Source organism: Saccostrea cucullata, unplaced genomic scaffold, assembly GCF_032062105.1.
Source record: "Saccostrea cucullata isolate Sc308-1 unplaced genomic scaffold, CSIRO_AGI_Scuc_v1 ctg9048, whole genome shotgun sequence".
NCBI lineage: Eukaryota > Metazoa > Mollusca > Bivalvia > Ostreida > Ostreidae > Saccostrea > Saccostrea cuccullata.
This window is the reverse complement of record NW_026924849.1, coordinates 760-24,760: the sequence shown is the minus strand read 5'-3', so window position 1 is coordinate 24,760 and position 24,001 is coordinate 760. Positions and strand designations below refer to the sequence as shown.

Below are 24,001 nucleotides of genomic sequence, written 5' to 3'. Positions count from 1 at the left end.
CCGCAATAAAGAGGAGAAGGTCTGCGTGTTGAGAAACAAGATGCAACTGAAAAACTGTGAGTCTTATAAATCAGTGTTTATACGGAGCAGCAAATCCAGATTGGAGCGCCTTATTGAAAACAATGCACACGCAATACTCCGTAGTCTTCCACAAGAGCAGAACAGATCACTCCAGGTGGATGCAAATGGTAGCATTACAATCCGTAACCTAACCCACAACGTCAATGAGGCAAGTTCATAATATTCCCATCGCAAAAAGATTCTATGATTGTCTTATGTACAGTGAGATTTATATGCGAGTTTGTGGTAATATACTATTCACTATTTTAGATAATCATTGCGTATCCAACTGAGCACTGAGGTTAGATCCAATTGGTTTATTAAATGAAAAGGTAAAATCCGTTGACTGTATATTCAATCATGGATTTTATTTTTTCAAATTATTTTTAAATGAATTTTGTATAGATTTCATATTCATATAAACTTCTATCTGGATAATATAAACCAGGCAATTATTCCACAACTATGATCACGAGATGTATATCAGATTTGGATTATGTATTAATATTTCTTCCAAGGTGACATATGATGAATTATGGCTTGTTTGTCATTCTTGATAAGAACGTTTATTTTGTTTAACACATTTCACTATATATAAATAAACACACACACTATTTAAAAGACAATTACCCCCGGTGGTCAAGATTTTAGCAAATCAGAAATTGTAATTCTTTGGAAACACTTTAGGACTTTTGTTGCCTATATAGTATGAGTACGTACTAGGTAGAATGGTGTTGTTCATCTCCTGCCTGAAGATTTTCTCCAGTTGCTGGCGATATTGTTCATGGCCTGTAAAACTCTGCTGTAATCGGTCTTGTCTCTGTTTGTCTCGCTGCTCTGTCTGCTGCAGTAAATCTCGCACTCTCTGGTCTTAGACTTATTAAGGAAACTATACATAGACTTCTATAAAAAAGGTTTCTTATCATAGCATCAAGTATATTTGTGCCATAGAATGAAATAAAATAACAAGAGCATTTTGAATTTCCATTTTTGAATTTTTCCCCCTTTTAATATTTACTTTAGACCTAAAGGACAGATGATACAAACAACAAGCTAATTCAGAGAATGTGTCCCCGCTTAGGGAAAAAGTCGGATCCCCCTGACTGAATTTGTAGAATTATTAAAAGTATACATGTATACTGAAGCAAAAAAAATACATGTATGTCAATATGCATAGAAAGATTTGATTGCTTATTCTTTATTATGTGTATATAGAAGATTCTTTTTATATGGAATATTTATCACACTGTAATGATGATTCTATAACCTCATAAATTTTTCATTTCACATGCTAAATACTATCATTTAGTAAAAAAAAAAGAAAAGTTTAAAAAAAAAAAGAAAAAAAAAAAAAAAAGGATCGACCTAGACTACCCGGGATCTTCACATGTGAAGCGAGAGACCACTAGACCACGGAATCGCTTTCCACCTTGTTAAGTATATGCAGAACTGAAGTCATATATTTCATGTATATATTCATGTTCGGTATTCTGGCCCCGCCCTACACAATCCATGGTGTTTGATTTATTTAGGCTTTATTAAACAGTTCTAATAGATGTAATAAGAACATAAAGTCCGCCGCTTGTTTTATACGCAATAAGATTTTTCATGCCCCTGTGCTAAAAAAACGACATGTAATACTATAAATACTAATAAAACAAACGGGGCGGGGCACTTTGAGAGGAGTGAGAGAGGTCCTAGGGAGTTTTGGTATAAAATTATATTGCAAAAGCTCAAAATCTTCTTAAAATATCGCCGAAAATGGTAGTGTTACACACAAAGAGAATGAAAACATTTACGACCTTGAACTTTGACCTTTTGACCTCATAATCAATAGGGGTCTTTATTAGGCCACAGGGAGTTGTTATGTAAAATTTCATTGCGATATCTCAAATGGTTCTAGAGATATCGTGTGGAAACAAAAGTGTTATAACAGACAGAATTTGCTTATTTATGACCTTGACCTTTGACCTTTTGACCTCAAAATCAATTGGGGTCTTCTTTTGTCCATAGGGAGTTGCTATGCAAAATTTTATTGCAAAAGCTCAAAGGGTTCTCGAGATATCGTGTGGAAACGAAAGCGTTACAGACAGACAGAAAGACGGACGGACAAACCCAAATTAATATCCCCCACTTTTCAAGCGGGGGACAAAAAGATGGATGCCTGGATTGGTATTTATTTTTTAGCCTAATTTCATTGAAAATGATTCTAATAATATATTTCTAGAATATAAAGAAACTGTAAACTTTCTACGATATTCAAAAGTCTGCTTTTCTGAAACCATCATTATTAATGTATACAAATATTTTTCACTTCAAATTCCATTTCTGTAAAAATTTGACTAAAAATTTTAAAACTACGCGGTGAAACTTGTCCATTTTATTCATTAAAGAATGATTCAAGTCGTTATTTTCAAATATTTGGACAAAAAATTGTTTGTATCATCTGTCCTTAATAAGAATACTCTCTTTCTGAGTGTACAGGATTTAACATGTTTAAAATTGTTATACAAATCATGTACAGTAGATTGTTTCCTTTATTTATTATACGTTTCAGTAAGGAGGCCTCTTTCTGTGTATATGGGAATTAGAATTGTTATAAATGTAATTTTCCTCTTTATTTCCTAAAGTACACCCTATTAAGGATACTCTCTTTCTGGGCGTGCTGTGTAAACATCCTCTCCACTCTAGACGTCACGATCCCCTCCAGCTTCCCGAGGTGTTCCTCTATGTTCTGGGGTTGTTGTGAGATGACCTCATTTTCTATCTGCCGCCGATTGATCTCGCTCTGACGCGCCTCCTGCTCGGCGAGCTGATACTGTAGGGACTCGATCTTGGCGTTCTGAGCCTCCAACACTGCCAGAATACTCTGGATATTCTCATTCAACTGTTGAAAAAAGTGTACAGTAATCTCTTCAAGTATACTTTGTATTTCATTGTTGTTCAGCTGTTTAAAGGTAAAATCTAATAAGAATTGTCAGTATTCAAATATATCACAAACTTTTCCGTTTAAATCCTACACAAATGACCTACTGCTTGAACCAAGCTATACAAACTGAGGTTATGGATTCTTTGTCCACATTTTCCCTGATAATTTCTCGTGTGTGGATTTCTTTTATTATCTCCCTGTCAAAAAAATAGTAAAACCTGTTCTATAAAAACATCTATCTACACAGTGAATAAAATATATGTTACTAAATCTCAGGCTTTGACACAATCCCAAGATTACTATCACTTTTTTTTTTACAATCCTTTAGCTTTTCATAAGGGTTATTATCAAAATCCCCAAAATTGTAAAGAGAATGGATAACTCTTACCTTGATTTAGCCACTGGAGCAGCTACAGGTGCTTCTTTGGGACTACAATACAAAGACAAAGCTTAATATCCACATTTATTACAGAAACCTCATTCAGAAAGCCTGGTTCTATACTGACTGACCTCTGTAATTCTTCGCTCTGTTCCTCTATCTGTTCCTCTATCTCTTCACTACTGCCATCTTGTACATTCTGTGTGTCTTCCTCCTTTTCGTAGTTGTCTTCCTTGGATTCCTCTTCTTCCTCCTCTATCTGTACATCATCATCCTCCATGTAAACATCCCTAAATGTTAATTCACATGTACAAGTGTCTGAATTTAAATGTAATTAATTTTAAGGATATGTATTATTTACGGTTCTTTCGTTAAGAGAACCAAAATAATTCTGCAAAATTTGCAACTTCAATTTCACATTAGGGGATATACAGCATTTGTAATTTCTTTTAGAACAAAACTTCATCATAAAAATCCTTACTCATTCTGTATTTCTTCCAGCACCTGTGTCTCTGTGTTAACATCAGGAGGTTTGGGCCAGGACGTGGGCATAGAGCCAGACTCCATGTCCCCGCTGTGTTCCTCAAACGGCTGAGTGCTCTGTGGGTCCTCCTATTACAAAATGTAACATTAAAGCAGTTAGTTAAAGAAAACAATATTGCACAAGTTTCATGAATGTCAAAGAGAAAGCTACAGTAACATAGCACATTCAGGGAATTTATTTTTTTATAGCTTTAATAAAGATCAAACCCACAAAATATACATTTTTCAAATTAAATCCTTCCAAAATGTACAATGGAAGTTCAGTGAATAGATCATTTACAGTATATAAAAGAGAATACATTTGCAAAATCAGGAACTATTAATATTCTACTTTATTTCATGCATTTTCCTCATGTAAACAGACCTGTAAGTTTTCCTCCTCCTCCTCCTCTTTGTACGACTCGCCTAGAACCTCTGCTACCTCCTCATCATTCTCGTCGTAGGACTCTTTCATCGTCGACAGTTTCTGAGCCCCAAGCTGTCCCACCTCAAACCCGGTGGTACTACTGGTGTTCTCTATAGACTTCCTGCTGGACTCGGTGCTGTTCAGTGTCTGTTCCAGACTCTGCCTGGTGCTATCGAACAGATCATCCACACAGACTTTCTGTAGAGCTGAGGGTTTGTCCTCTGCAGTGCTCTCCTCAATGCTGGTCAGACTATCCCCTGTCTGTGGTAGTTTAGTCGGGGTGACGTCCGGCTGGTATGGGGAGGGGGCGTCTTTCTCTGTGGGGGTCTGGGTGATTGTGCTGCCCTCTGATATGACTGACTGGTCCCCTGAGCTGTGGGGGGAGAACATTTCATCATTAAGGCCGGTGACCTGTGTAAAGCTACTGGTACTTGATCCACTGGCTCGGATGGGGTCAGTTGTAGACAGATCTTTTCTGCAAGAGAAAAATAACTCTAAATTTTTAGCTCTACAGCTTCCTAGAAATTTGCATTTAGAAAACATCATTTAAAAATTTAATACAGACAGTCAGAGACAGATCTTTTTCTGCAAGTGAAAATTAACTTCAGGATCTTAGATATTTAGATTTAGAAAACAATGCATTTCTTCAGAACAAATATACAATACAGGAGAGGAGAAGCCTCCTATGAAGCCCTACCTAGGACTGGCTGACGTGAAAGCATCAGGGGTGAGGAGTACAGGCTGGTCCTGCTGGAGAGAAGTGTCCACTCGACTACTGTCTAAACTGAAGCTCATGTCTGACAGGGCGTCCTGGAGACCTATCAATACACCAACACGTTACTACAGGCAATCAGATTAAAAAAAAAAGGGCTTTATGTTCTCTGATAGTTATATATGTATGCACTGGAAATGGATCCAGTTAAAAAAATAGAAAGGATGAAATGAATGTTCTTGAACAAGATAATGAGGGAAATATGAAAGACTGATACTTAAAATTCAAAATATACATAAATAAATGGCTGTAAGTCACAGAAAAGATATATACATGTACATGTATTTAGGACAGGAATAATAAAATCACAAAATATAGTACAGAATAGGGAATATTAATGATGTACAACAAGTGTTGATAAATGTCAATGTAACAATTACACTGATGTGACTTCATACAGTGAAAAAAAGGGGGGCCACATAACACAACACTCCTTATCAAATCTGTCACCCAGCCCATCTACACTATATACACTGTGTAGTATAATAACTCACTTGTGTGGGTTTTTTTTTTTTAATCTTAACTTTAGACATATTTTTATTTAAGAATTTAAGAATTCTTGTGTGTATCCCTCTTCCTGATAAAAGCCCTAGAGCAGAAAATAACAAATTTTACAAGAAGTGTCACAAAACAAACATCACATTACACTCCACAACACAGGCATGTTTACCCTTCTTCTTTTGTCCTTTATGGGAAATGAAAAGCAACAAGGTTTGGGAATAAAACACAAGGAAACACATGAACCTTTCACAGCATCACTCAAAGCAAAATAAGTTTAACAAGAGGCCCATGGGCCACATCGCTCACCTGAGAAGCTTTGACCATTCTGTTCTTTACCAGATTTCACCTTTGTTATACATAATGCATCCCCACATTACCCCACTGATCATAATTTAGACATTTTGAAATCTTCACTACCCCATGATCCTTTCATTGGCACATATGTTTCAGCTTTTTTGGCCCACAAAGAAGATTTTCAAAGATTTTTCCTATATATTTCTATGTAAAACTTTGATTCCCTATAATGTCCCCTCCCTAGGGGTCTGATTCCTACAATTTAGTTTACACTACCCCATAATGCTTCCACAGTTTCATTTTCTGGCCCATCTTGAGAAGATTTTCAAAGATTTTTCCTATATAAAACTTCGATTCCCCATTGGGTCCCCCCCTTCCCCCGGGGGTCATGATTGAACAATTTAGAATCTACACTACCCCAGGATGCTTCCACATAATTTTCAGCTTTTCTGGCCCAGTGGTTCTTGAGAAGAAGATTTTCAAAGATTTTTCCTATATATTTCTATGTAAAACTTTGATTCCCCATTTTCCCCGGGGGTCATTATTTGAACAATTCAGAATCTACATTATACCAAGATGCTTCCACATAAGTTTCAGCTTTTCTGTGGTTATTTTCAAAGATTTTTCCTATATATTTCTATATAAAACTTTGATTCCCTATTGTGGCCCCACCCATCCCCCGGGGGTCATTATTTGAACAATATAGACTCTACACTATACCAGGATGCTTCCACATAAGTTTCAGTTTTCTGGCCCAGTGGTTCTTGAGAAGAAGATTTTCAAAGATTTTTCCTATATGTTTCTATATAAAACTTTGATTCCCCATTGTGGCCCTGCCCTTCCCCTGGGGGTTATGATTTGAACAATTTAGAATCTACACTATACCAGGATGCTTCCACATAAGTTTCACCTTTTCTGGCCCAGTGGTTCTTGAGAAGAAGATTATCAAAGATTTTTCCTATATATTTCTATATAAAACTTTGATTCCCCATTGTGGCCCCGCCCTTCCCCCGGGGGTCATGATTTGAACAATTTAGAATCTACACTATACCAGAATGCTTCCACATAAGTTTCAGCTTTTCTGGCCAAGTGGTTCTTGAGAAGAAGATTTTCAAAGATTTTTCCTATATACTTCTATAAAACTTTGATTCCCCATTGTGGCCCCGCCCTTCCCCCGGGGGTCATGATTTGAACAATTTAGAATCTACACTATACCAGGATGCTTCCATATAAGTTTCAGCTTTTCTGGCCTAGTGGTTCTTGAGAAGAAGATTTTCAAAGATTTTTCCTATATATTTCTATATAAAACTGTTCCCCATTGTCTACTTGTGGGGGTCATGATTGAACAATTTAGAATCTACACTATACCAGGATGCTTCCACATAAGTTTCAGCTTTTCTGGCCCAGTGGTTCTTGAGAAGAAGATTTTCAAAGATTTTTCCTATATATTTCTATGTAAAACTTTGATTCCCCATTGTGCCCCCACCCATCCCCGGGGGTCATTATTTGAACAATTCAGAATCTACATTATACCAAGATGCTTCCACATAAGTTTCAGCTTTTCTGGCCCAGTGGTTCTTGAGAAGAAGATTTTCAAAGATTTTTCCTATATATTTCTATATAAAACTTTGATTCCCTATTGTGCCCCCGCCCATCCCCCGGGGGTCATTATTTGAACAATTCAGAATCTACATTACACCAAAATGCTTCCACATAAGTTTCAGCTTTTCTGGCCCAGTGGTTCTTGAGAAGAAGATTTTCAAAGATTTTTCCTATATGTTTCTATATAAAACTTTGATTCCCCATTGTGGCCCTGCCCTTCCCCTGGGGGTTATGATTTGAACAATTTAGAATCTACACTATACCAGGATGCTTCCACATAAGTTTCACCTTTTCTGGCCCAGTGGTTCTTGAGAAAAGATTTTCAAAGATTTTTCCTATATATTTCTATATAAAACTTTGATTCCCCAGTGGCCCCGGGGGGTCATGCAATTTAGAATCTACACTATACCAGAATGCTTCCACATAAGTTTCAGCTTTTCTGGCCAAGTGGTTCTTGAGAAGTAAGATTTTCAAAGATTTTTCCTATATACTTCTATAACTTTGATTCCCCATTGTGGCCCCGCCCTTCATGATTTGAACAATTTAGAAACACTATACCAGGATGCTTCCATATAAGTTTCAGCTTTTCTGGCCCAGTGGTTCTTGAGAAGAAGATTTTCAAAGATTTTTCCTATATATTTCTATATAAAACTTTGATTCCCCATTGTGGCTTCCCCCGGGGGTCATGATTTGAACAATAGAATAACACTATACCCGCTTCCACATAAGTTTCAAGTGGTTCTTGAAAAATGTTTTCACATATATATTTCTATGTAAAACTTTGATTCCCTATTGTGGCCTTGCTCAACCCCAAGGGGTCATGATTTGAACAATTTGTAATCTACACTACCCCCAGGATGCTTTCACATAAGTTTTTTTGGCCCAGTGGTTCTTCAGAAGAAGAATTTCAAAGATTTTTCCTATATATTTCTATATAGAATTTTGATTCCCCATTGTGGCCCCGCCCTTCCCCCGGGGGTCATGATTTGAACAATTTAGAATCTACACTATACCAGGATGCTTCCACATAAGTTTCACCTTTTCTGGCCCAGTGGTTCTTGAGAAGAAAATTTTCAAAGATTTTTCCTATATATTTCTATATAAAACTTTGATTCCCCATTGTGGTCCCCCCCTTCCCCCGGGGTTCATGATTGAACAATTTAGAATCTACACTATACCAGGATGCTTCCACATAAGTTTCAGCTTTTCTGGCCCAGTGGTTCTTGAGAAGAAGATTTTCAAAGATTTTTCCTATATATTTCTATGTAAAACTTTGATTCCCCATTCTATCCCACCCATCCCCGGGGCACATTATTTGAACAATTCAGAATCTACATTATACCAAGATGCTTCCACATAAGTTTCAGCTTTTCTGGCCCAGTGGTTATTGAGAAGAAGATTTTCAAAGAAATTTTCCTATATATTTCTAGAAAACTTTGAATTGTGCCCCCGAAATCCCCGAATTATTTGAACAATTCAGAATCTACATTATACCAAAATGCTTCCACATAAGTTTCAGCTTTTCTGGCCCAGTGGTTCTTGAGAAGAAGATTTTCAAAGATTTTTCCTATATGTTTCTATATAAAACTTTGATTCCCCAAATTGATTTGAACAATTTAGAATCTATATACCAGGATGCTTCCACATTTGTTTCAAAGTGGTTCTTGAGAAGAAGATTTTCAAAGATTTTTCCTATATATTTCTATATAAAACTTTGAGATTGTGGCCCCGCCCTTCCCCCGGGGGTCATGATTTGAACAAAAACCGATGCACAAAGAATGCTTCCACATAGTTTCAGCTACTTGTGGCCAAGTTTCTTGAGAAGGATTTTCAAAGATTTTTCCTATATACTTTTAAAAACTTTGATTCCAAAATATAGACAGAAATTTGAACAATTTGGAATGTACACTATACCAGGATGCTTCCATATAAGTTTCAGCTTTTCTGGCCCAGTGGTTCTTGAGAAAAGGTTTTCAAAGATTTTTCCTATATACTTCTATAAAACTTTTGATAAATGTCCAATAAAATAACGATTACACTGATGTGACTTCATACAGTGAACAAGATTAGAAACATATACCAGACTCTTCAAAATATACATAATCAATCAATGTCACCCAGCCCAGTGGTAAAATGAGATAGAAGATTTTAATATATTTTTAGGACTATATATTTCATATAAAACTTTAGTATAGGGCCCCGCCCTTTTTGATTTTTTATAATCTAACTATAAGGAACATATTTTCACCTAGTGGTTAAGAAGAAGATTTAATTTTTCCTATATATTTCTATGTGTGTGATCCCCATCTTCCTGATAACAATTTAGAATCTACACTATACCAGGACTTCCCATAAGTTTCAGCTTTTCTGAGAAAATATTTTCAAAGATTTTTCAATATTTTAAAACTTTGATGTGTCCCAATTTGAACAAAGAATCTACAAATACAGGATGCTTCCACAACAGCACTGGCACACTTGACAACAAGATTTACCCTTCTTCTTTTGTCCTTTAACAATTTAAATTCCCCTTAACCCAAGGATGCTTTGTAAATGAAAAGCAACAAGGTTTGGGAATAAAACACAAGGAAACACATGAACCTTTCACAGCATCACTCAAAGCAAAATAAGTTTAAAAATGAATTGTGAGATGAAAAGGTAGAAAATATGGCAGAAATGAGTTCTTTTAATTAAGAAAAAATTGATCACCTACAAAAACAAGAGTTCAAACTTGAAAAGGGACGAGCATGATGTCTGAGATAGGGCATAACTGAAGACCCGTATAAATCCCTTACTGAGTAACTAGTTTACCTGTGTCATCATGAGAGACGGTGCTGACAGAGGGCGTGGGGGGAGGGGGTGCTGAGGACTCCGGCCGAAATCTTATCAACAACTCCTGCAGGGCCCTGAAATAACAGACGAGTGAAATAATTCATTTTTTACCAATTACTTAGGATTTAGAGTGTATGATCTTGGACTCGGTGTTACTGTCTTACTTTGGATGGACGGTGTAGAGTTTGATCTGGACACCTGATGCAGTGGTCGTCTCATGTTTGTGATCCGGATCCTCTCCTCCTTCTTCTCTGTCCAGCTCACCTACAGACACAGACAAACAAGTCATGTAATACCCTCTACACTCTACTTATGTATCAGAGTTCTTGAAATCTTTCGGTCCTGTCGGCAAGACCGATAAAAACAACCAAGGACCGATAACTTTACGTTCTGTGTCAGTCCAAATGACCGGTAGATGTTGAAAGAGCAACTTGTGAAAATCCGACTAAATTTCGTACGAATTTCCTATAACCGACCAATCATAATCTGTGAAACGCTTTTCAGTATCTCGTAATGGCTTCTTTGATGAACGCAAGTACCAGACTATGATTAATTAACTGTTAAAACAAGTTTTTTGACGGCGCTAGGGTAAGTCAGGCGAGAAAAACTGAACTAGATTAAAAACTTAAGAAGAATTCAACACAAATTATTATACAGTGATCAAATCGGCATGAAGTGTGCAGTGTGTATTGACGCAGGGTGCAGAAAGTATTGATAATTCATAATAAAATTCAAATACAGTTTTCATCTTTTTATTGAATTTTTTTTTTGGACCGATAGAAATCCGTCTGGACTGACAAACTTCCCATGGCAGTCAGTCCAAATGACTGACAGCGAAAAGAAGATTTCAAGAACTCTGTGTATGTATAATTACATCTGAGTAGGTGACCTTACCAGTTGTTATTTCATCCAGATGAGATTCCTCGGTGACCTTTTTGAACTTTTTCTTGCTGGCGTCCAGAATGGCGAAGCTGAGGCATGTCTGAGCAAGCAGGAACTCGGAGACAGAACTCACGTGAGCTGTGTTAGCTGCCGAGTCTTGGTGAATTTGTAACACATACAGCACCTAATCGTAAAAAAGTGACATTTTAATACAGTGACAAATGCTTCCAGTAAATCTGAATGAAATTCAAGTAAAGTAATTTTTTAAGAAATAAATTTAAATTTATTGTTCTCCTTGCAAGAAAAGATATTGGAAATTCTTCTAAATAAATCAATATTTCAAGACTTTTATATCAAATTAATGTTCATCACAGTTGTAAGCATTTTTAGAAAAAAATTTCTTACGTGATCAATAGCAAAATATAAACTACACTCTGCATCTAGCACCATCAATATGTGTCATATTCTATACAACAGAAGCCCTGTAGAGGTCCTACATATGATTCATTACCTGTCTCTTGATGTCAGACAGTACTAAATATTTGGCACTGAGGTCTAATCCTGCCTTCATACATGGCTCGGCACTGAAGTTTGTAGGTAAATCGGGTGGACACATGAACCTGAAAAACCAATGAGAATAATTAAGACAAATACTTATAATAGGGAATACCCAAAACAAAGCGATTAAATCTAGGTGATATTTTGAGGAAATGTCACGATGTATAGAGTGGATTCTTCCAGCTTAAGTTTCCTTTGGGTAATTTGAGAATGTGAATGCAGTTAGCAACATTTTTTAGATTGAAAATTATCAATGTTTTTAGCATTGGAAATTATAACCCTGTTTCTTACTGAGCTTTCTTCAATAAATTCCATTTTGTAATTGGACAACAATGACAAGAACTTAGCATGAAGGGCAGTTTTGTGCAAACCAGTTTCTTACATATCCTCTGATTACATATTGTGTAATTTGTCTGAATTTTTTCATCAAGTGAAATATTGCCAAGTATTACCAACTTGGTGTTAAGCAATGGACAATCAATCAATCAATCATTTTATCATAGCAGGAATTTATCTCTGATGTTGAGATAGTAAACTAGTGCTGATAGTCTGATGGCTTATCTGTAGCAGGCTATCTATATAGAGTTTGTGCAAGGTAAACAATTAATGCCACACAACACACAGAAATGAAGATCTTAACCTACCTTAATGTCTGTAAACACACCCAGGACTCACAGCTCCAAATTTTGATTTCCTGATTGTTACAAGCTCCAGTGACAGCAAACCTCCAAAACTGGGTACTGTAGAACAATAAATCAAGGTTTACAGTGAAATCACTCAATCTTGAAGAATCCAAAGAATTCATACCCAAATGAAAATTTTCAACCATGTATAAATAAGACAATGCTTCTTCATTAATAAAACCCTCTGGGCTCATTGTTGAAACCGAGACCTACTTACTCAGCACTGGAGTTCCTATGATCATCAAGGAAAAACAAGGAAGACAACTGCTTCCCATCATGTGGCTTCCACTGGTGTAAACATCTACAGATAAAATAATAATTGTATATTACATTCACAAAAATAGGATTTCCATTGTTATAAATATCTACAGTTTGAATCTTACTAGTGTTACATACTAATGAGAAATAGTACATACTATAAAAATTCAAAATAAAGAAAAAATATACAAAAATTTCATAAAATGCACCTATTATTATGGAATTTGGAATATTATTTGCAGGTAATTGTATGAGTCCTGATGCTTCCAAACATGTGCCACTAAAGATTTCATGTTTTCATCATATTAAATTAATAAGTGCAGTTTAATATAATATTTAAATTTTTTTAAGGGAGTATGTATTTAAAGTATTCTTTAAGGGACTATAAAAACTGTTTTGTTTTATTCATCAATTTTAATACAATACTGTAGCTTACTGCTAACAAGAAACATTGTTTAAATCTGCCTATAAGCCATTAAGTATAACAATGCCTTCCTGAGCTCCAGAAGACATTACCTTGGTGAGGTGCTTTCACTCATATTGACTTGGAAGAACTTGACTTCTCCATCTAGACTGGCCGTAGCTAAGGCTGTACCATCAGGAGAGAAAGCAGCATCCATCACAGCCTACATTACAATAACAACACTCTAATATCATCCTACAGGATTGAGAGATTGAAAAGTGTCTTCTTCAAATTTGGACACATGAACTAGTTTCTTGTGGACTTCAGAAGATAAATGTCATGTAAAATTGTAAATTCCTTTCAAGTCTTACCTTTCAAAAATTTACAATATAGAATTAAAATGATTTTCATTTTCTGCTCTTTTAAAACTTTTGAAATTCATGCTCAACTTATTTGTTTGAATACTACAGGAAAAGATTACCTGTGTGTGGCTGTCAATTCTAATGAGTCCAAATTCCACATCATCTACAGGAATTGGTCCACTGCCATGTTCTCTTGACACCATGTCTATATTCCAAATCTCACACTGAAAGAAAAAATCACATCTGAGTAAACTGCAAAGAAAGTGAGGTCATTAAAAATCTTGCATAAACTTACATATAGTGATGTTGCAGTGATTGGGAAGGCCAAAATGGTCAATGGGACTATGGCGTAATTGTCAACATTTTTGATGGGCCATTTCAAAAATGAATGGGCCATCAATATAATCTGAAGGGCCAAAACAAATATGAAATACGAGAGAAAACATGATTTTTATTAACCGAATCTGATTTTTAACGCATGAAATGCAGCAAATTTAAAGGAACTTGCTTAGAATATAACTAACCCGTATTTTGTTTTAAAATTACAACAGTTTTGGAAAGGGAACAGCCCTACCATACAAATGAATGAAGTATCGCTTCGTTTAACCAGAAGTACTTTTTGACAGGTTTCAACCAATGAGATTGACTGCATTTAAAACGGACGTAAAACAAGAAAGAAAGTTGTACGCAAAATATTTCCAGATAACATCGCAAAAAATTGAATGCGCACCTTGGCACCATGATTGATTGATTTAACGCACCATTTTTCACTTCAATGCGACTATGGCGCATGGCGCAAGCCCTTCCCAATCACTGGATGTTGTAAGAAAATTCTCAGGACAGGCTTTAGCTTTGCTCAGTCCATTCAGGGCTATGACAGCTAACTATAAAATTGTATTTTAGGTGGTACCCTTTCTCCATGCTAATTACTATAATAATGTTTTGAGGTGGTACCCTTTCTCCCTGCTAATAACTTCTATAAAATTGTACCTGAGGTGGTATCCCTTCTCCGGCATACTATTATAATACTGTTTTTAGGTGATCCCTTTCTCCCTGCTTATTAATTTAATACTGTATATGTGGCAGTACAATTTTTCTATAATATTGTATTTGAGGTGATATCCTTTCTCCCTGCTAACTACTATTATAACGTATTAGAGGTGGTACCCTTTCTCCGTGGGTCAGCACCAGCACCCTGTTAACTACTAGCTGTCGTCACATAATGTTACTCTGTAGAGATGGTCCCCCGGGGACGCGCGACCTTCAGCAATAGAGGTACTCTTCCAAAGGTTAAGGACAAAAAAACTCTGTCTCATGTTTTAACGAAACACTTTCTGAAGCAGGCACACGGACAGATGATGAACATTTTTCATGGCATATGAGTGACAACACACCCACAGTTTGAGATACTGTAAAACGAGAATATTTGGCGCACTACACGCCTTTGGCAGGCGTCCTTATCGTGCACTAAAGGATTTCTAAATATCATTTTTTTTTGTGTGTTCAAAGCTTTTACATATGTACGTGTAAACCGGAATGCGCGATTACGTAATGTCGAAGGTCATTGGATTTTATATACACACTAGCACTGCACATGTTCGGGAGACAGAAAGTCTGCCAAATTATAATTCAATTAAACTATTGTTACCCCAGTAGTTGTTACCCGATTATTATCATTAGCACCTACAAAGTTTGGCTTCTCGGCGTGTCAATCATCTATCGCCTCGAGGTAAACAATGCAATCAAGCATGGCGATTGAGCTTGCAGACAATACCTGAGGATTACCGTTTTATCAAGTAGGATGCATGCATTGTTTTAAAATGATTTAAATGAGTAAATACTCAATTTCTTTTAATTGAAAATAGATTTAAAATTGTGCCAAGTCCATGTGATAGCAACACGTACCGCGGTTTAACGTAAAGATATACAGTACTAATGTGTTTCACTAACAAAAAGTCAAATACGGGTGTGGGTAAACAAAACAAAATATCACATTTATATATTTTACTGACAGGTGCAAACGCTAAAATTTATTTGCGCCAATGCATTCCCACTTGTGTTTGCGCTAAAATATGTATGCGCTAAATTTTCTCGTTTTACAGTATTTGAGAAATAAGTGTTTGAGATAACAAACTTCAACTGTGTGTTGGCAATGCATAAAATGATTAACAGTAAAAGAACCTTTAAATACCGTATAATGGTTAATTTTTACTGCTGTAAATTTTTACGAATTTCGGTTGAAATAGGGTGATTTAATTTAATACGTGTTAAATTTTTACGAATTGAGCATTTCCGTAAAAATTAAAATCATTGGAGTTGAAGTTCCAGATCAATGTTTTGCTTTCTGAATATGTTAACATACAAATACATGTCTTAAATGTGTCTGGATGGCCTGATGTAAAAATAAAAACGAAATTGTTCCCGTGATTACGAGTGTCGATTCATTAAATGATGATATGTTTATTCATTTAAATACCTTTATACATGTATATCACATGCCCTGCATTTATTCCTGTTTTCAATTAATACACATGTCTAGTATAATTATTGTTGTGCACCACATGCCCGTCTTCATTTTAATGGAAACAAAGAGGGACAACTCAAACCATGCATCATGAGTAAGTTGACAGAATGTATAGGGGACATGGATTACAGTGTACTAAAATGTCAAAGTTTTCTCTGGAAGCAAATAAGAAAGAAGAAAGGGTCAAAGTCTTGAAAAATGGATATAATTTAAAGACTTCAGTCTGTAATAATTAAGCCATTATCAGAAATCATGCGTAACGTAAGAGTAACCAGGTAATTGACGATGTTTATATAATTTGTGCATTAAGATTTACTCGTTTGATCCTAATTGATGATCAATTAAAAAGTTCCCAAAAATACCAACGGTTGTAAGTACTAATTCTATAGCCTCCAGGTACTTAACTAAATGGCAATTATAACATTGAAATACTCTCATAATACAATGTTGAAAATTCAGGCGGAGAGTTTTTTTCTTCTGTGAAATTTTACGTGTTTAAATTTTATGGATTTATAAAACTTGTAAAAATTAGTAAAAATTAGCAGCACGTAAAAAATACCCATAATACGGTACTTCTTAATATAAAAATAAACAGAGGATACTGAAGCTTTTTATCGTCCCCCTCCTTGACATTGTGTACAAGCAGATTCCCTATTTCGTCCACAGCTGCCAGGATGACATCATCAGTGTAAGCGAATGCGATGTCCACCACCCGACCCGTCAGGTCCTTCAGTAACGCCCGCTCCGCTGTCTTCCTGTTGATGATTCGGACCACGCCCCCTGATTTACCTACAACACACAACAAACAGGAATTTAACTATGTACAAGACAATGCCCAAAGATTTACCTATAACATACATCAAACAGGAGGTTCACCATAGACATGTATAAACTACTGCATGATAAACAGAATATATGTTCAGTCTAAAGTCTTTTGCATTCTGTTATTAAAACACAGTATTATTAATCTTACATACCTATATTAAAACTTTTAAAATTAGTCAATTCATTAAACTGTTATATTCAAGTAATTGATGTTATTTATAATTACTGAATACTGACATATTTATACATCACTAGTATTTATTTTCAATATTATTACATGTACCTCTGAGTGAGTACGCAGCATACACATTAAGTCTGTGTAGAGTGACTAGATTTCCTACATAGTACACGGACTCCCATTCAAACTTCACAACAGGTGTTGTCTTTACCTAAAATCAGATCAGAAATGAGGCAGGGTGTCATATTTATCATCTTCTAAAACTTATTTGTCATTCTTCATTAACTGTAGATTCCTTATTTTCCATGAATATTTAATATCATGAAAAGGCTCTAAGATTTCAAATCACAAGAAAAATAATTCTCTAGTGGTCCATTGGTGAAGAGATTTTATATGGATTTAAGAATGATAATGTTGAAAGCTAGTCATTTAATTTATGGGTAATGCTTCTTGCAAAATTATGAATTTCTTGATTCTTCAGAAAAAACTTAAGTCAACAAAAGATCATGTAAACATCTGCTCAGATAAACTGCATGTATAAACTGTATTGCTATAAAGAAATTGTAAATCTATCAGTGTTTAGTCCATTAACACACATGAGTTTTTTTTAATACATATTGAGGATTACTTTCTGACCTTATTACTGCCCGTCTTGGCCTGAGAACTGACCGCTTCGTTTGGCTTACTTGTGATGATCTCTACCTCTCTCCCATACACACTAAAACTATTGGCTGTGTCACTCCCTTGGAGAGTTCTGTAAAAATTGAAAACATTCCTTCTATATATCAGATTCCTGCTTTTCAAATCAAATCAAATTTAGCATATGACATATGATTTTGACATACATGTAGATCCATCAAATAAAATGTAACAAGCCTATAAAATTCATATTAATGAAATGTGTTCAAAAGTATAATAACTATGTAATAAAACAAGTCAATTTTATTACATAAGATGCTTAAACTATACGTCTTACATGAGCTGCCTGGGTACGGGGTTGTCGTACATTGTCATCATTAACTCTGCCAGTGTAGGGTTAGTGGCATCACCTGATCCTGGCACTTCAGTGCTAAAAAAAGAATTAATTTACATATAGGCATGACACACTTAACAATTTCCTATTTAGAGCAAACATTCTAGAACAATTAATCATCTTTCATCCTCTGGTTGTACTCTCTGCTGAACCTGTAGTAAGTTATTCTTGAAATTTACTTTCAGATTTCTGTATTAATCTTGGCTTGAAAATGAATTTAACAATTGTTTTTAAACAAATAAAGATGCTTTGATTGATTTAAATAAACAAATAAGGTATAAAACCCCTGACCTAGTGAGAAGCAGAGACGGATTACCTGTCTGTAACTTGGTTTAGTGTTGGACCAGGTGGGACAGTCAAACTTCCAGTGGATAGGCCTGTTAAATAAAAGATTTATTATTCAAGTGAAAAGTGAATATAGGTATCCAGTTACACAACTGCCTGGTTAATGCCAAAATATTAGTTGGTGCACCAGATCTTGTGCATCTGAATAAATGTGAACTCTACCCATTATCTAAATAAAGGAAATGTGTACATTCTGATGTACAAAGCTAATATATCAAAGCTATATAAATTGATGCTGACTATGAGGTGTTCCTCTATATTAATGTGATACCTTACCAATTTGACCAATTTTATTGGTATTGAAACTGAGGAAATTCGGGAAATTAAATTACGTTTTGGATGACTACATCGCCAGGAGAGGCAGTTAAGTAAAGGTAGACCAGAAATAGTGGAAAAGTAAATGATTTTTCAATTGTGTGACTCTTATTCTCATTTTTACCGTTTGATTTCTGAAGATTAAGTAATTCCTGCAGGAGCTGGCCTGTATCGCCGGTTGACTGCAGGGACGATGCTGGACTATCTCCGTGATCCATTGCTGTCAACTACTAACAAACGGAATAAAACTTCATTGATAATACGTTTTTTCCTTTCAAGAACAAGGAGAAGCCTTGGTCATTGACTATTTTACAATAAATTACATTGGATTTCTGCTTTTTTGACAAGCAAGGATCCAAATATGGCGGCTCTCGAATTTTCTCGTAAATATGTTTTATTGCCTTAAATCTTGAAAAGATCTTAAAATATATATAAGAATTACGATAAAATCACTGAAAATGTTCTAATTTTATCATTTTTTCTATCGTTAAAAATTAAATCAGCAAAATTATCATTAAAAGACTCGATGTAAAATCGTCTGATTGTAATATCCGTTTTATCCGGAAAATATCAACTACCATCGCAGCAAGCTCAAATAAAAAAGCTTGTTGGAAAGGCCCGAGAAGTGGTTATTATAATTGTCACGGTAGATTTTTAAAGATTTGTAACATTTTTAAAATCCAATTTTGAAAAAAAGATTGCAACTGCTCGATCAACACAGGTTCTTGTAAGAAATTCTCAACATATTAAAAATCATAGGCGGATCGCGTAATTTGGGTGAGATAGGCTGTTTTTCAGAGGCAATATAGGCTGGTAAGACAATTATATTCACTTTGTGAATTTCGTATCAAGAGTAAAGTTCTTGTTATTGTTGAATTTACGCAATTATGACACCACCCACCCCAATAAAAAAAAAAACAACTTCCTATTTATTTTCTCGAGAAATAAATCATTCTTTACATAAAAATCAATCTAATTAATTAGATTGCATAAAAAAAAACTAAGCATCATTTTGATTTAATAAATAAATTGATATATCAAATTTTTTTTATCTTTTGGACATAAAAAAGGGGGGCTCCCTTCCAAATCCACCAGTGTTTTGCACCCCATCCCCCTGCATGGTCTCATTTTTTCAATCAATGCCTTTCGCCTCAATTTATGTTTTTGTTTGTTTGTTTGTTTGTTTTTTGGGGTTTTTTTTTTTTTTTTTTTTTTTGTTGTTTGTGTTTGTTTTATTTATTTATTTTTTTGTTTTGTATTGTTTTTCTTAATATTTTTTCTTTTGCAAAGAAATAAAGAAATATAGAATTTTTAAAGAAAAAAATATAGTGCACGATTTCTGAGTCAAACGACTTTCCTGTATAAATGATGATGAAGACAGTTATTTAAAAAACTGCCTGAAAAAAAAAGATCGGGATCGGGATCAACTGTAAACCAAATATGAATTTGGTTATACCGAGTTGTAAACATTTAAAAAAAAAAAAAAAAAAAAAAAAAGATAATAAATAAATAATTGCACTAAGAATACTTAGTTATGAATACAACAAACATACGCTACAGTAAACTAATGCAGCGTACCCTGTAAAGAAAGACAGTATTTACTATGTTTTCCGTTCATTAGTTGCATCACATAAATATTGAGTTCCGGTTTCAGATTTGGATTTCTCATTTGTATTTTGTTTGAAACAATGTGTGACGAAGAAGATTACAGTTCAGGCAGCGACGAAGATTACGTACCATCGGGTAATTTTTCCACTGATACCCAAAATTAGCTGTAATATATGTTAAAGTAGCATGTAAAGTCCCGTAATGAAAAGATTCCACATGTTCCAAACATTAGCAATTCTTCCTAAAAATAAAAATACAACATTATAAGGCAAATCTCATTTTTCTTTATTCTATCTTCATACAATGGTATATTCAAAATGAAATTTGCCTAAACACCTTCTAGATTTCATAATATCAAGTGACAGGTAGAACCTACCTCAGACAGCGATGTGTGTCCCAAGGGAAAGATAAATATGGAGTTAGGAAGGATAACTCCTATCTATAACCCGTTTCCTTGTATTAGTGTAGCATAACACAGAACATGAAAAAAGTGGGATGCATTTAAATTCAACATATTCACTATATTAGTATAATTTATAAGCAAATGTTGTTATAATTTTATTTAATGAAACTACACAGAACATGCCTAGACCATGAAAATATATGACGTATGTAGAACAAAACTATAAACAACAGGGAGGTAATAAAACGACTAAACATCACCACCTCAATATACTAAAAAAAAATGGTTACCAAACAGCGCTACCTCTGTTAAAACTGCAATTTTGCATAAAAATATCTAAACATATTTAGCACTTTTTAATTGATGGGTTAGCATAGGTTAGGCAGAAATACCTATGTAAATAATTTTTTTTCTAGTTGACAAATTCATAACACGTGCGTTTAGAATGATTTTTGTTAACATTTCAAGTTATAACAGATAAAACCTGAGTAAGAATAGCTTTCTATGAACCTACAGAAATTATATTTACCTTGTTCGGACAATGTCATACGCCAGGGAAGTATTCCAAGTAGAACTCACGACCTGATGTTTTGTTTGTCTATTCAAGAGCACTATCAACAATTCAGAACTTATGGTTATCGTTCTTTATCTCCCCCTAGCGGCCAGCAGAAATGCTACAAACATGAAACAAAGGGAAACGGTAACTGGAAAAACCCGAAACCCCCCGATTTTTGGAGAATACCCATACAGTAGGGGTGAAACCCCAATAAAGTGGTGGAAACCCCATAAAATTGAATGTAATGGGGTAATATAAGGCCTAAGGTGATGTTTAATTGAATGATATTGACATCCATAAATTTTTATAGCCAATTTTACCTCAGAATCGACGGGTTTCTTCTTGTCTTGATATACTGCACACCACGCCCGATCTAAATTCGCGATCGCTGAAGTCGTTTCGAGTAATCCGTGGAAATAATTACTGTAATCTTGATCAATATGAATATTATATTATGTATGAATATTATTTAAAAAAAAAATTATTTGTAAGGAAACCATAAGAATATAAAAGAAGTATGAAATATTTATCATGTTGAAAGACATTACAGTGCAATTACAGTTTAATTGAACTTTTTTTAATGAATTTAACTAGTCCATTAGTCAAGAAATAAAGTCATTTTTATAAATTCCAATCATTTATAATATGTAATTAAATTAAATTAATTAATGAATGAATCTGTTAATGTAATTATTATAATGAAAAACATTACAGTGAAATTTTTAATTGAATGTTGTTTTTTTTTTATGAATTTAACTAGTCCATTAATCAAGGAATAAAGTAATTTTTCTCAATTCCAATCAGTTATAACATGTAATTAAATTAAATTAACTAATAAATGAATTTGTTAATTTAAAAGTGTTTGTTTTGAAATGTTTTCTTCTATGTTTAATAATTAATTTTTAAATTCAGTATTCATTCATTATTATTTTCCAGTTACTAATTTTTTGTTTTAATGTTTTTGGTTCTGTTTTTTTGGGAGAGTGTGTTGGTTTTTTTTTGTTTTGTTTTGTTTTTTATGCAAGTAAATAGAAAAAAATATACTCATTGATATGAGAAAGCAACGTGTATCCATTACAATGAAATTATTAGAATCCAGGTCTATGAAATAAAAAAGTCTGATAAAAAATAATAAAAATGTGCATGTTGCATATGTGAATTCTTGTACAGTTGGTATTGTAACATTATCGTGAGAATATTATTCACACCTCAGCTAGCTCTGTTGTTTTGTACTGGGATAGACAGGCACCCCTGTGTGTGTACATGCACTATATACACAGCTGTTGACACCTTTCGTTTAAACACCTGGGTTCCCAGCTAGTCTGACCAACCCCCCTCTGGCAGGGCATGTGTATATACATTGAAACTTTACTATTCTCAATTGTACAGTTATGCTTTACAGAATTTCATTTTAAGGACGTTAGCACACACATAAGGAAAATATGAATTTTGATAATTTTGATAATTCATGACAAATTAATAAATAAAGACCTTTTAAATTAGTAATAACTGAAAATATTCATAGTTTCATTATGTTCCCAGCTCTAGCCACGTGGAGGCCTCCTTAAGTGTAGAGCCATGATTTGAATTTTGAAACAAAAATATTAAAACCAAAGGACCGAAAGATGACCGAAAGATAAAAAATAAAAAAAAAACTTTAAAAAGATTTTTAAAAAACTTAAAGATACTGGATCATTATTCCTAGTCAATTTTTTGTTCATATATAAAAATATTACAGCCAAATGAAAGTAATATACATGAAATAAAATAACATAATAAAAACTTTAGAGAAAGGAATTTATAATTTAATTAGCAACATTTAAAAAAACAATAAAATTCCTAACCTAACCTAACCTAACACAACACCAAACAGTATTCACTGGTCTGCACCCATCTGGCGGAGGAGGAATACTGCCTGATATTAATCCTACTCTAATTTCTAACCTAACACAACACCAAACATGCAGTATTCACAGGTCTTTCAGTGACAAAGATACTACAACAAAAAGCTTTATTTATAGTCAATCTTTTGGAAGAGCAGTTGAATTTTGTCCAACACAAGTGTTTCTACAAGTGGGACTGGGAGAAAAAGATATAAATTCATCTTCTGTGTCAGAAATAGTGTTAGGAATCCAAAACATTATTGAAAAACTGTTAAGAAATGATTCGGTTAAAAAAATATTTATTGGAAGTCTGTTTAGGCAAATGATTTGTGGTACTATGGATCCAGGAAAGTACAATTCTGCGGTTTTTGATATAAATAACACACTCCGGAGGAAATATGGAAATTCTCAGAATGTGATATTTTGGAGATGTAAGGGTTTAACATAGACCTAAAACGAAGGGTTCGTTTTAGGTCTACGGGTTTAATGAATTCGAATAAAAACATTTGGCCTGTCAATGGGATTAGTTTGAACAGAGAGGAAATGGAAATTTTTAGTCGACAGATTCAGCTTGCAATGAAATGTAAATTTACATAAAATACCTGTGCTTAGAGATGATCAAATAATTTCAGTTATCTTTCAACCAGTTTAGACAGACATTTTTCATAGTTAAAATTCCATCAAAACTTCAGTTCTTTTATTTTGTTGTGTGATTTTTTTTTCCTCTGTTTTTTTCTTTTATTTCATATTTGTTGTAATTTAAAGACAATTCAAAATGTAAACAACTGATGTAAAATATATATATATTTTTTTTTCTAAGAAAAGAACATAAAAAAGTTACTTTGAAATAAAATATCTATATGTTTGAAA

The 24,001-nt window shown here is 34.3% G+C and overlaps 1 protein-coding gene across 1 annotated transcript; it reads right to left on the bottom strand.

The window, feature by feature from the left end:
• Positions 1-780: 780 nt before the first annotated feature.
• LOC134267435 (enhancer of mRNA-decapping protein 4-like) lies at positions 781-18,960 on the bottom strand (the record flags this gene model as incomplete). The annotated part of the gene is made up of 22 exons (XM_062749649.1): positions 18,806-18,960; positions 18,338-18,398; positions 17,965-18,057; positions 17,625-17,742; positions 17,094-17,199; positions 16,545-16,774; positions 13,581-13,685; positions 13,213-13,322; positions 12,656-12,739; positions 12,400-12,495; positions 11,709-11,817; positions 11,210-11,381; positions 10,480-10,579; positions 10,295-10,389; positions 5,015-5,135; positions 4,276-4,792; positions 3,850-3,980; positions 3,500-3,658; positions 3,378-3,419; positions 3,117-3,186; positions 2,710-2,947; positions 781-930 (listed from the first exon to the last, which is right to left on the bottom strand). Coding segments are annotated over exons 1-22 (3,001 nt in total), but the record flags the coding sequence as incomplete, so codon positions are not given.
• Between the last annotated feature and the right edge of the window lie 5,041 nt (positions 18,961-24,001).